The following is a 13,584-nucleotide window of genomic DNA, read 5'->3' as shown; positions in this document are numbered from 1 at the left end:
AGATATGGTGGCAGCCAGAGGAGATGTAGGCTGAGTAGTAGTCAGTGAATGTGGCATGGAAAAGGTAGTCAATATTTTGATGGGCAAAGTGATGTTGGAAAGATATTTCAAGTGAATAGTGGGCAGCATGAATGAGCAGATTTTGGGAACATAATGAAGACACTGTCCTGACTGCAATAGTATAGACTTTAGGAATAATGGGAAACATGTTGGTATAGGTAGGGAAGGCAAGGCTGAATTTCAGAGGGCTTTGTTAGCCTCATAAAGGATTTGAGATTCGATTGTATAAATAGTTGGGATTGTTGATCTGGGTGAAGAATGGTAGGATAGAGGAAGGGTTTCAGGGAGACAGTTTAGTGTTCGCTTAAACACCAGACTGAACACTGGGATGAGTTAAGGCAGGGATACCATGTAGCTGTATGGTCTGCCACAGTTATCTAGTCATGAAGTGGACAGCTTATGGATTAGAGATGGCAAACTGGCTTGGCTAAGGGGAGAAAGAAAACAATTTTTGATGGTCATATTAAAAATATTTATAGTTGATGCTATAAATAAAAGAAAACATCATTTATTTATAGAGGAATTTATGCTTTATGAAGCACTTTTGCAGAAATTAGCTTATTTTGACGTCTATTCTAACTGCTCCAGGTACCACAGAAATGTGTTGTTACCATCCTCATAACTAAGGTTAAGCTCAAGTATCATTGTTTTCCTAAAAATTTTGATTCTCTGATCAGACAGAATTATCCATTATCTTCTCTATGTGTTTAAAAATTTTTTTATGCAGCAAAATGCACAGATCTTAAGTGTACAATTCAATGAATTTTGACAACTGTATACACCTGTGTAACATATACCTCTATCAAGATAGAAAACAATTACATTTGCCAGAAAGCTCTTTTTATCTCTGTCACTTCCTCCACTATTCCCTTCAGAAATCATTGTTCTGATTCCCATCATCATATAATATTAGTTTCTCCTGTATTTAAACTTGATAGTAATGAAATCAAACAGTATACCTACTTTAGTGGCTGGTTTCTTTTGTAATGTTTTTGAAGTCATATTGTTGCATGTGTCAGAAGTTTCTTCCATTTTAGAGCTGAGTATTATTCCTTGTGTAAATATGGCACAATTTCTAATCCTTTCTCTTCTTAATAGACATTTGCAGTGTTTCCAATTTTTGGCTACTATGAATAAATCTGATGTGAACATTTTCCTACAAGTCTTTTTGTAAATATATGTTTTCATTTTGCTTGTATAAATACCTAGAAGTAAAATTTCTGGGTCATAGACACATAGTTAATTTTACAAGAAACTGTTTTCTAAAATGACCATACCATTTTACATTTTTGCTAGCATTTTATAAAGAGCACCAATTGTTCTTGATTCTCATCAACAATGTATTGCTAGTCTTTAAAACTATTGTAGTAATTGAGCAGCAGTATATCCTTGTGCTTTCATTTCGTATTTCCTGATGCCTGATGATTGTAAGCATCTTATTCTTGTGCTCACTGGCTGTTTATTATTTTTGTGTGTGAAATGTCTTTTTAAGTTACTTTCCCATTTTGATACTTGGGTTGTTTGATCTTTTATAGGAATATTTTGTATATTCTGGATTAGAGTTCTTTCTCAGTTATCTGTATCATAAATCTTTCCTCCCAGGGTATAGGTTTCCTTTTCATTTTATTGAGAATGTCCTTGAATGAGTAGTTGACTATAATTTTGATGATGCCGAATTTATTAACACTTTCTTTTATGGTAATTGCTCTATGAGACTTACATAAAAAATTGTTGTCTTCCTCGTTATTGCAAAGATTTCCTTCTACGTTTTCTTCTAGAACTTTGATAGTTTTCCTTTCTGCATTTAGATCTATGACCCACTTCAAATTATTTTTTTGTATGAGTTAGGGGTCATGTTTCAATTTTTGCTCGTAAGGATATCCAGTTGTTTCAATAAAATTCATTTAAAAAGACTTCACCTATTCAGTTGCCTTGTCATCTTTGCAGAAAATCACTTGATGTTGTATGTGAGAGTCTCATTTTGTTTCATTGGTTTATTTGTCTGCCCTTACTCCATTTTCACCTATCTTAATTATATAGTTGTATGTTTCTCTAACTTTGTTCTACTTTTTCAGATTTTGTTTTGAACTACTGTAGTTAATTGGCATTTTCACAAACTTTTATAACTTTTCAGTTTCCTCAAAAAAGTCTGTTGTCATTTTCACTGGGATTGTATTGAGTCTATAGATCAATTTGCAGAAAATAGAATACTTTTTGATGATGTGGAACAAAAGAGCAAGAAGCATATTCCTGCTGTAGCTTGTTTATGTTTATCTCTCTTGGGGTTTACTGAGTTTCAAGTTTTCTTTCTATTTGGAAAACTTTAGCTACCATAGTATCCAATAACATGCTGCCCTCTCTCTCTCTCTCTCTCTCTCTCTCTCTCTTTTTTTTAAGACTCAACTACATATATTTTAGACTGCTTGATATTGTCCCATAGAACATCTCTTACATCTTTTTCTCTTTTACTTCAGTTTGCAATAGCTTGCATCGATGGGTTTTCAAATTGTTCTTTCTTTTTTAGTGTTCAACCTGCTGTTAAACCAATCCAATAAATTTTTAATTTCAGAGATTTTATTATTTCTTGGTTTACCTACTGACTTCTCTTTTTATTGCCTACTTTTCCATAGTAGTTGTCAGAGTTTTCCATTTCTTGCTTATCTAATAATTTTTTATTGTTTCTGGGTCATTATATCAATACATTGTAGAGATTTGGGATTCCATTATCTCTGAAGAGAGTTGCATTTTTTTAAATCAGGCAGTTAAACTACTAATGGATCACCTTGATCATGAAGAGACTTGATTTTAAGATTATTTTTTCATGTTGTTCTACTTTCTACATTTTTGCCTTCAGTCCCAGGGCACATCCCTTCATCCTGTGACTTGTTTCTTACTCCTAATGCGTAGCCTCCTGTGATTTAGATGGAAAGTTTAAGGTGTTTTTCAAGCTTCTCTAGCTTGATGGGACTTGAACTCTGAAATTCATCTTCTAGCTTTGGGGATCTAATAAAATTTCTGTCCATCTCTTTAGCCCTTTAACCGTTGCTTTCTGCTGGATTCCTTACTGCCTCACCCTATGCATGCCCAGTTTGGGCCACACAGAAGGATTTGAGGTAGATTATGTCAGGTTTATCACTCCATCAATTAAAGGATTTCCACAACTGCAGGTTGCTCTGGCAGCCCCAAATTGTGACATTTGACTCCTTAGACTTGTAAGACACTCCGGCTCGAGCTCTTTCACACCATGAACTTTCCGAACTGGCAAGTGTTCTCAGGGGAATAGACAGTTAAATGACCATCTCAGCTATTATAGCCTCTCTTTTTCAAGAGTTTATCTTTTCCAGTTTCTGCCTACTTTCGGTAGCTTCCTAGGGGCTTCAAACATTTTGTTTTCCTTCATATTTTATCCCATGCTTCTTTATTTAGTATGTATCCTGGCAGTTGTTATTTTTTTTATGACATATTTGTTTTCAACATGCACACTTATTGAGAGCAAAGGGTATGTTTTACTAATCTTTATTTTATCCCACTGTTTGACCCAGAGCAATGCCTTTTAAACAGCAGCTACTTAGTAAATGCCGAATTGCATTATTATTTTTATGAAGACCAATTATGAATCAGGATTTAAAGTCTTCTGCTAAAAAATTGTTATATTTTTAGTGTACTACCCTGAATATCAGTTCAAGCAAAATTTTCTTAGGTAAAATTTTGAAGTATGGTGTTCTTTAAAAATTTTTTACTTTTGAATTATTTATATTAAATGTTTATATATTTTAATATTCATTTTAATGTTGACATATAACATGTCTACAAAACCGCTAAAGTTACTGCCTAATATGATTGGATTTTCAATCATTTTATATTAATTTATACAAATAAACCTACTTTTCTGTGTGAAATAGAACAAAGACATCTCTTTTATTTAGAATACTGATAGTTTCAAAAAAAAAGAATACTGATAGTTTCTAAATTATCTCTATTATGTGGTTGAAAATATCTTTGAATAATTTTAATTTAAGGAAAGACTTTTGTATCCTGTTTTAAATTAGACTTTTCAAGATCAGCCTAATGGACAAAAATTTGTTCTATCATGTCGACAATATATTAATATAATTTTTGAAGGGGGTCATCGAATTTTCCTTTATTATCAATCAGTATTCTCAATTTGTAGAGAAGTGACTATAGCCCTAATCTTAATAAATTAACCAATTTTTAAGTGTAACTTATAGTCATTAACATTATTTAATACTAACTACACATTGATTTCATAACTTAGGGTATACTTGAATGCAAAAAATATTGTAAACTGGTTTCTTTTAAATGGAATTTTTAGTTTGTATATAAATTTGATATTGCAGGTCTCATATGATGATCATGAAAAGCTGGTTATGTCAATTTCAAGAATAGGTTATATTATTTGTACAATTACAAACTGTAGTTGTGTTTGTTCATCTTTATGAGTTTGTCTTTTATTACTTGAAATAAGTGAATTGTTGAATGAAGCTACACAACCTCCTTTTTTCTCCTTTCTTCTTCAGAATCAAGTTTCTTACTGGGAAATGCCCAGATTGTGGATTGGCCTGTAGTTTATAGTAATGACGGTTTTTGTAAACTCTCTGGATATCATCGAGCTGACGTCATGCAGAAAAGCAGCACTTGCAGGTAGGTAATAGAATAGCTAAGTAAACGTTTATGAAATGTAACAAAAATCTGAATGTAATTAAAATGCTTAAGCTTACTTGTACTCACATATACAAACTGTAGAGTTTAAAATTATATTAGAATATTAGGGAGACTAAATGATCAATGGAAACATATAACTGAAGAGCCATTGGTGAGAACTTTTGCCAAAAGAAAGATTTTTATATATCTGTGAATTAATTAATTCATTCAATAAATATTTTTTGATCATCTACCATTAGCCAGGAAAGTCTAGGTGCTGGGAACATCTTGTATCAGGGAACAACTTGTAGCATGTGATCTACGGCACCTTTGGAGCAACTAAATTGTCCTGAACAAAACAGAGTAAACACCACCTGGCCAAGTTGAGCATGGTCCATGAGAATGTAAAGAACATAAAATAAAGCTCTTACATTCTGTGTAAGCCACATGTACTTGGTAATGGTATATTGTGTGACTTACGTACAACAGAATCTGATATTTATATTATATATAATGGTTCTTTAAAAAATATGCCATTTCTGTGAGCTTAACGAGAATATTAAGAAAAAAGGGGATCAGAAAAAAGAAAAGGAAACTATATATAAGGGACCAATTTAGAACCTAAAACTTCTTCACAATATTTCAGTAAGGCCAGATGGGATGTTTTTTCCATGAGTTAATTTTTCTTTAAAGCTCTCACTTAACTAAGCACTGAAGCAAGTTATTTTAGAACTACAAGGGATCTGATTTTTTTTTTTCTAGGCCACATCCTCTGTTTTTCAGATGAGAAAACTGAGATAGAACTATGTTAAGGGATTTGCCCAGAGAAACAGTGATTTTTTTTTTCTACCCATTTATGCTGAGAAGCATTTTATATATATATATATATATATATATATATATATATATATACACACACACACACACACACACACACACACAAATATATATACACACACAAACACACACACATATAAATATATATATATGTATGTATATTATAGTTACATACGTATACAGTTGATCCTGGAACAACACTTGTTTGAACAGTGTGGGTCACTTATAGATTAATTTTTTCAACCAAATGTGGATCAGAAATATAGTATTAGAGGAATACAGATAAAAAATACAGTATTCAAGGGGATGTGAAACCCTTGTGTACAGTAGGCTGACTTTTTATATATGTAGGTTCCCTAGAGCTAACTGCAGGACTTGAGTGTCCATCGATTTTGATATATGCAGGGATCCTGGACCCAATCCCGTGTATGACTCTCTCCCTCTCTATGTATATATCTGTATATATATCTGTGAATCAATAAATTCATTCAATAAATATTTTTTGATCACCTACCATCTGCCATGAGTCAAGAATAGTCTAGATGCTGAATAATCAGAGGAACATGTATATCTGTGTATATACATACATACATACAGAGAGAGAGAGAGAAACAGAGAGAGAGAGAGAGAGAGAGAGAGAGAGAGAGAGATCCCTTGATATGTAGAAGGGATTGGTTGATGATTCTTTCTCTCTCCAGATATCCTTCATCATCATGAAAGGTAGATATTTTATATTATACCATTGAATTTAAACCTGACTACACATAGCAATCACTTAAATAGATTTTGCAAAAACAGATTCCCACCCCACTTAAACCTACTGAATTAGAATCAGTAGGTGATTCTGAAGTGGGTGGGTCAAGCAGGGAGTCAGTATTTTTAACCAACAGCTTAGATGATTCTGATGCTTATCCAGGCTTGAGAAATAATATGCTCAAACATTTTCTTCCTTGATCTATGCTCCGCTAGCCATCCTCATTTTTTGCCTCTATTAAAGGCATTCTCATATTCAGTCTTCACTCTTAGGTATGAAACTGGTCAATGGGAGTGATGAAAATATGTGGCCTCTGGTTGATAGGATCCCTTTGGTATCACTGATATTGTTGGTCTGTATTAAGCATTGCTCCTCCCCTATCCCCCAGAAGGGAGTTTAAGTTAGAAAAAGCTGAGTTTTATGGTAGACCTTATCCTGTGGAACAGGTCCATAGAGAGTTCCAGGGACCACAGGTATACTCATATACCCATTTCTTATTCTTGGACTGCTGACATCCCATCTTCATGCCAGGTTTGTCTCAGATCTCATCTTCTACCTCAAGGTATTCATGATTCCCTAAACAAGATGAGTTTTTCCCTTCTCTGACTCCTCATAGTTTCTTGTGCGTATTTCTGTTGACATCATCATTTGGCCTTAAACTAACTCGCCTTATCCCTTGGGTTTTTATTCTTATTTCTTTATTGCTTTTGTTGCCATTTTTGAGAAGTACTGCTCTTCATATCTGGATCTATTTTTAAGTCCTGCTCTCATCCCTTCTTGTGTCCCATGTATCTGCCCTATCCCCAGCCTATTTTCTTTGGCAAGTACAATTTTCCTACAAAGGATTCACTAAGAAAATCAGTGCTGGTGATTATATTAGTTCTTTTCTTCTCTGAGAGAGCTGCTTTTCTCCTCCTAATGCAAGTACAGATTGTAAGTGACTTAAAAGTAGGGACTCCATCTTGCTCACTTTTGTATGCACAGCAGCACACAAGACAGTGTCTTCTGTCGGTATTTATTGAATTAGATTGGCTTGTTTTGCAGTAAACCCTAACCTAGGTCTCACATGCTTCTATATAGCATACTGTTATTTCTTGTGTTTCATCCTGTGTTATGACATTTGAGGTGGGAGAGTTTTGGATTATACCCTGCTTTTTAACTGTAGAGAAAAGTGTTTGAGTCTTTCCCCAAATTGTCTTTGCTTATCAGAGACAATGTTTTCAAATGATCATGTTCTTAATGTAAACAATTATTACTTACTTGCACAAAATGCCAAATATGTTTTGTTAATCTAAAAATCGCAACCCCTTTAATGCCCTCACAGAACAAGGAAGACTAGCATCTGATATATAAGCAAACATCTGACTTCTGTCAGTTTTTCTTGGAAGCGTGATTTATTTTAAAATGCTCTCCTTTTAAACTTCCTCATTCTCTTTTAAAATTAAACTATATCCATTTTATGTTTGCTATAGCATTATTTAGAAGACTGAAGAACTGGAAATAATCAAAATGTCCAGTAGCAGGTTTTGTTAAAAAATATGTTGGCAAAGTCCTATTCATCTACATCATATATTGTATATGCCGGAAGGACAATGACACTGGAAAAAACTAACAACATATTATCAAGTAAAAAAAAAAACCCTAAAATAAAACAAAGCAACAAACCCCAAACCACTCCCCAAGCAGTTTATAAAAGTGTTTGCATCATGACTCAAATTCTTTTACATATGGCCTTTTTTTCCCATTTCCTGACTAAATCTAGAAAAGCCTTTAAATATGAGACACAAAATAACAGAGAGAGAAAAGAAGAAAATTATATGCACATTTAGTTATTATAGTATGCGGAATACTGACTTGTAAGTGAATGTGGAGATAAGTATTTGACATTGAGAAAATCCTTGTAAATAATTAAAAAATATTGGCTTATAAGTTTTTAGACAGACATAAGAGAATAAGAAGTTACAAAGCAGCGAGCTTCATTTTATATGGGAAAATACAACCTTTAACACTATGTATCTCAGAAAAAAGATTCATTTTTGTGTACAATTTGTATTAGATGAATTAAAGTCTATAGGATTAAATCGGCAACTGAGTAAATGATTACATGCCATAGTTTTAAATGTTTAAAAGTGAATTGTTTTATGGTAAAATTAAAAACACATGAATTTGTGTTTTTATAATATCAAGTGGCTAATATTTCTTTCTTCTGTTTTCTTATCTTTTCCTTCTTTGTCCTTCTCAACCCCTCCTGCATTGGACCAGACACAAAGACTCAAATTAAACATACTCTTCAATTTGTCACAATATTATCATTTTGCTCTCTCTAAGCAAGGCCTCTCTTTATTTTATTTAATTTTTTTTCCCTTTTACTTCTTTTCCCTTTCATCTCATTCCCCTTCTTCCTTTTATGGTTATTCACTCTTGAGTGTGTTTATTGTACATCTTTCTAATCTGTGTTCTGTTTGTTTATTAAATATGTGTATTCTTGGCATGATATTGCTTTGCTAATGTTGGTTTTTAAGATCTATGTAATTCCCACCACACTGTAATATGTGTGTTTTTTTACTCTTTTCATTCTACATTATGGTTTTAGACTTCTTTGTGTTACCGTATGATGATCTGTTCATCACGTCTGATTGTTGTCTAGTGTTCCAGTGTCTTCACAGCCTTCATTCTATTTATACATTCTATTAGTCCTGGAATCTAACTTTGACACTTTGCTACCTCGAACAACTTGGAAATAAGCATCTTCCTACACATCTTCTTGTGGTCATTTTTGAGAAGTTTTCTGTCTGTATCTCCGGAAATGGGATTGCTGGAGAATAGAATATATGCAGAATTTGTAAATTAACTGCTGTAAGATTGTTGCCCATAGAAGACTTCTCTTTCCACTCTCAGCAGCTGTTAGTGAGGGCTCTGGCTTTCTTTCATCCTTGCTATGTCATAATGGTACTGAAATTCCTATTTAAAAATATCTGATGTGTGCTGGGTATTGCCTCATTTTTGTTTTAGCTAAAATTATGACACTATGACACTTTCAGTATCCCAGGAATTTCAAACCTTGTCCATTTTACTGTCTGATTATTGTGTTTTTCACGCATTTGGACTATTTTGTTGTTTATTGAAGGAAATGACAAGTATTGCATGTTTAAAAGAGATTATAGATTTTGGGAGGATGACATTTAAAAGCATATGATCTTATCTCATGACCTATAGCAGCTCTGACATTTGGGATATACAGGGATAATCTGTCATAGGTTAGGTAGGAACCACTTTAGCATTTTACTTCTAATTAACCTGAAACTTGTAAGAGCCTATTCTGCTGGTTTTTTGTTTTGTTTTGTTTTGAATAGAGGGGTGAGAAAAGCAATCAGGTAGTTTAAGTAGGGAGGATTGAGGGGGAGATAGAGATAGATGCTCTCAAATACATGTTTTTGAAGGCCGTTTATAATCCTTTATCCAACTCCATCAAGTTAGGCAATGAGTCATAGACATTAAGAAACACTTTACTGGGTGGATTTCACAGCAGTTTTATGAACACAGGATTATCTCAGCAGCTACCAAGAGCACGTGACACATGATGAAAACCAGTCAGCCTGGCTCCATTTGGCTAAGGGCTGTGCTTCTCAAGGTGAAACTGATGAAAAGTGTTGAAGGGCAGAGGTCCCTTGGTGATGTCAGACTCCAAAGGTTAGAGATATACAGTCCTGTTTTTTCTTAATTACATCTTATAAACCTACCATTTATTACTCCATTGAAGTCCTTTGAAGACCATATAAATCAATGGGTTGTCAAACCTTTTGGTTATGATCCTTTGTATAAAGGAATGTCTTTGTTTTATTCCAAAATTACTTCTTTCAGATTTTGAAAACTATATTCTTTTCTTTTTTTTTGTTTGAGACAGAGTTTTGCTCTTTTTGCCCAGGCTGGAGTGCAATGGTGTGATCTCAGCTCAATGCGACCTTCGCCTCCCAGGGTTCAAATGATTCTCTTGCCTCAGCCTCCCAAGTAGCTGGGATTACAGGCATGTGCCACCATGCCTGGCTGATTTTGTATTTTTAGTAGAGATGAGGTTTCACCATGTTGGCCAGGCTGGTCTCGAACTCCTGACCTCAGGTGGCTTGCCTGCCTTGGCCTCCCAAAGTACTAGGATTACAGGTATGAGCCACCACGCCCAGCCCCAGTCTTATTTGTTTCTAATGTTTCCTCCTTAACTTCCCCTCTCTTGGGCTTTCTCTTTTTTGATCCTTTGATTACAGATCTCAGTCCACCTCTTACTAACTTTTATGATTCTGTGCTTGTGGCCAGTTCTGAGCTGGAGACAACATTTACCCAATGTGTTACGTCAATCTGGGTTGCATTTATCCTAGCTGCTTGTTATATTATAAATACTTTCTTATTTTGTTTTTCTGTTAACCAATTGTGAATATTATGTCTCAGTTTATGGAACCATCGAAACCTGCCATTTAGTAGCAGTGGTAAAATGTCCTCCCTCCCTTCCTCCTTCCTCCTTCCTCCTCCTCCTCCTTTCCTCCTCCTCCTTCTTCCCTTCCCTTTCTTCCTTTCTTTCTTTTTATTTTTCTTTCTTTCTCTTCTTTCTCTCTCTCTCTTTTCTTTCTTTTTCTTAGTTTAATTGCACTTATCTTGATTTTTAAAATCTTTGTCTTACTAATGGTTCTTTAATTAAAAATAAAAGTAAAAAACTGACTAATTAAAAAGTTCACTGGTCTATAAAAATATTATGTACAATATTAAGCTATTTTTTTTTTTTTTGGAGAAGAGTAGCTTTATGTTCTTTAGCTGAATAACTCTAATTTGATTGTAATGCCTTCAAGAGATTTTTATAAAACTTACGTGAGCTGAAATTTCAGCTTTGACAGGAACAGTAGCTTTTCAATGCCAGCTTGCAGGTATGCTTTGAGGCTTCCTGTTTTAGTCTAGATATAAGATTATGGAATTAGAGCCTGTCATTTTATTCTGATATATTTTACTTATTATTATAATGACAATTAAATCTTTTCTTTATAAATTAAATATATTAAAAATGAAGGATTCAGATTTCTTAATGCTTGGGCAATCTTTGATCTGCCTTATCTACTTTCATTTCTTAGTTTCTAGAGTTCTAGTTGCTTAGGCTGGGTTACAGAGGTGGGCTTGAGTTACCCTGTAATTTCCCGTTGTAGTGTGGTGCTGCTATTGAATCCTGTGCATCATTACTGGATTTTGCTGACAAACTAGGCCTTTTAGGTTGTAAATTGTATTGATTGATATCTTCAGGTGTAGATTTTCTGTGAAGATAATGAATCTGAACCTTCAGGGGCCCTCATTTGAGTGGATGCCTTCTGAGGGTCTGTTCCTAATCTTGTTTTGTAATTTTGTATTCTTTTTCTTAGGGAGGGCTCTACAGATTTTATAAGCTTCAGACTCCACCACACTTTAGATCTGCCTCTGGTCAATATATAAACTCTTTGAAAACTGAAAGAAAAGCAATAACAAATATGTACATTTGACTTTTCAAAATCTTAGTTAAGGTATATAGTAATGACACATTTTCTTTCCTGGTGAATGGTCTGGACAATCATACTAATCAGTAGAACTGTGCATCTAAAACCAGATGCACAACTGATGCTTTTGAAAGCATTGAGAATGGAGTTTTAGAGACAGATCTTTCTTGAGTCAGCTCTGTTATGTAGATGATCAGACTTTTGCCAAGGTTCTCTTAGAAAAATAGAGAACGTCAAACATTAGAAAGGTTTTGTGAAATGTAGACATTCACTCCTTAATCTGTGTTTCATATGTTCCTCTATCCACTGTAATAATGTACAATTCCTTCAAGATGTCAGCTTTACTTCCTTCCCGTTAGCTACACTTGTACCTATCTCAAGAAAATCCTCTGAAATGATGAGAATGTCAATGCATTGTATGTATAATATGCAATCTTCACTTTTTTTGATAGTATGGGAACATAACAAGGTCCATGCAAGCTGAAACCACATAATATGATCTTAATACTCAGTAAAAAAACTATGATTGTTTTAACATCTTTAAAAAATGTTTGTCAAAACCTTAAAAACTCTCTTCCTGTTGGTTATACTGATCAACAGGGAGATGAATATAATAGTAACTTATATGGATATAGATGAATATACTGTTGGTTATATTGATAACCAACAGGGAGATGAATATAATCGTAAAACTCATATTTATTTAGTACACTGTGATTTTGAACATTAGAAACATTGAGAATGGAGGAAGTGTTTTATTTCTTTTTTAAAAAACTTACCATGAGTCATTTAAACAATACTTGCCTTCTCAGAATATAATTTTCTGTATAAAGAGAGCATCTTTTGGATCTCTTGGAAAATTGTCACCCTCCTTTCCAAGTTAGAATTAATTTCATCTTATTTTAATAATTTTACTAAATATTACATATTTTGTTCTTCCACTTTCACTATTGTGAACAATGTACTAAAACTCCTTTAATGAGGGGTTTTTTTTTGGTTTGTTTTTAAACTGGTGTCACTTTCTCTGGGAAACCTTCATGCTTTTTGTCACAACCATTTTCCTCATTTATATTGATAAGTTCACCTTCACTAAGTCCTTTTGGCTGCCTATCTAGAGTCTCCCAAATGGCAGCAGTATCTACATTTCCAAGGTCACTTATTTCTCTTATAAATTCATTTATGTTCAGTTTGAATTCCACTTCCAACATTATTATTTTTCATTTCTTAGGTGGATTTTAATTTTTTTGGATAATTACTGCTTTTGATTATCCATTTTTGTAAAATGTCACGTGGGTTTATCACTTAGAGACAAGGAGGCAATATGATTACATGCTTTTCTGTCTGTGCGTGAACTGAATAACAGCTGTGCTGTTACCAATACTGACAGGCTTTGAAAGAAGCGATGTGATCAGTTACTAGTTGTGAACGTGCATCTGTTATTTTCTAGTGATCTGTAGACTGAAGATCAAGCAGCAAAGCTTGCACTTTGTGCAATTACTCAGAGTTAAATACTTTGGTAACTGCAATTTGAACTATGTTGTGGAACTGGTGTTATTGAGCTAAACCACTGTAACTGAAATCTGTGCATACAGGAACTGCATAAAGCAAGAACTGCCTCTCATGATTTGACTATTTTAGTTCATTATATAGGAGCAACATTATATTTTGTAACCACATTTGACTATTTAATCAAAGACAACTATGTAATTTTTGTAGCATTTGAAAGGCAACATGAAAGTGAAATGGATTGTTTCTTTTTGTCCCCCA

At 33.8% G+C, this 13,584-nt stretch overlaps 1 protein-coding gene across 1 annotated transcript in view; it reads left to right on the top strand.

Annotated features, from left to right (window-relative positions):
- Positions 1–13,584, top strand: part of KCNH5 (potassium voltage-gated channel subfamily H member 5) — a 368,902-nt gene that overhangs the window by 23,302 nt on the left and 332,016 nt on the right. Inside the window, exon 2 of the mRNA XM_017533951.2 lies at positions 4,599–4,722. Coding sequence (XP_017389440.1) covers positions 4,599–4,722 — 124 coding nt within the window. The remainder of the gene's footprint in view (positions 1–4,598; positions 4,723–13,584) is intronic.

Source organism: Cebus imitator, unplaced genomic scaffold (genome assembly GCF_001604975.1).
Source record: "Cebus imitator isolate Cc_AM_T3 unplaced genomic scaffold, Cebus_imitator-1.0 Scaffold83, whole genome shotgun sequence".
NCBI lineage: Eukaryota > Metazoa > Chordata > Mammalia > Primates > Cebidae > Cebus > Cebus imitator.
The sequence above is the reverse complement of the archived record's forward strand: the minus strand, read 5'-3'. Positions and strand labels throughout refer to the sequence as shown.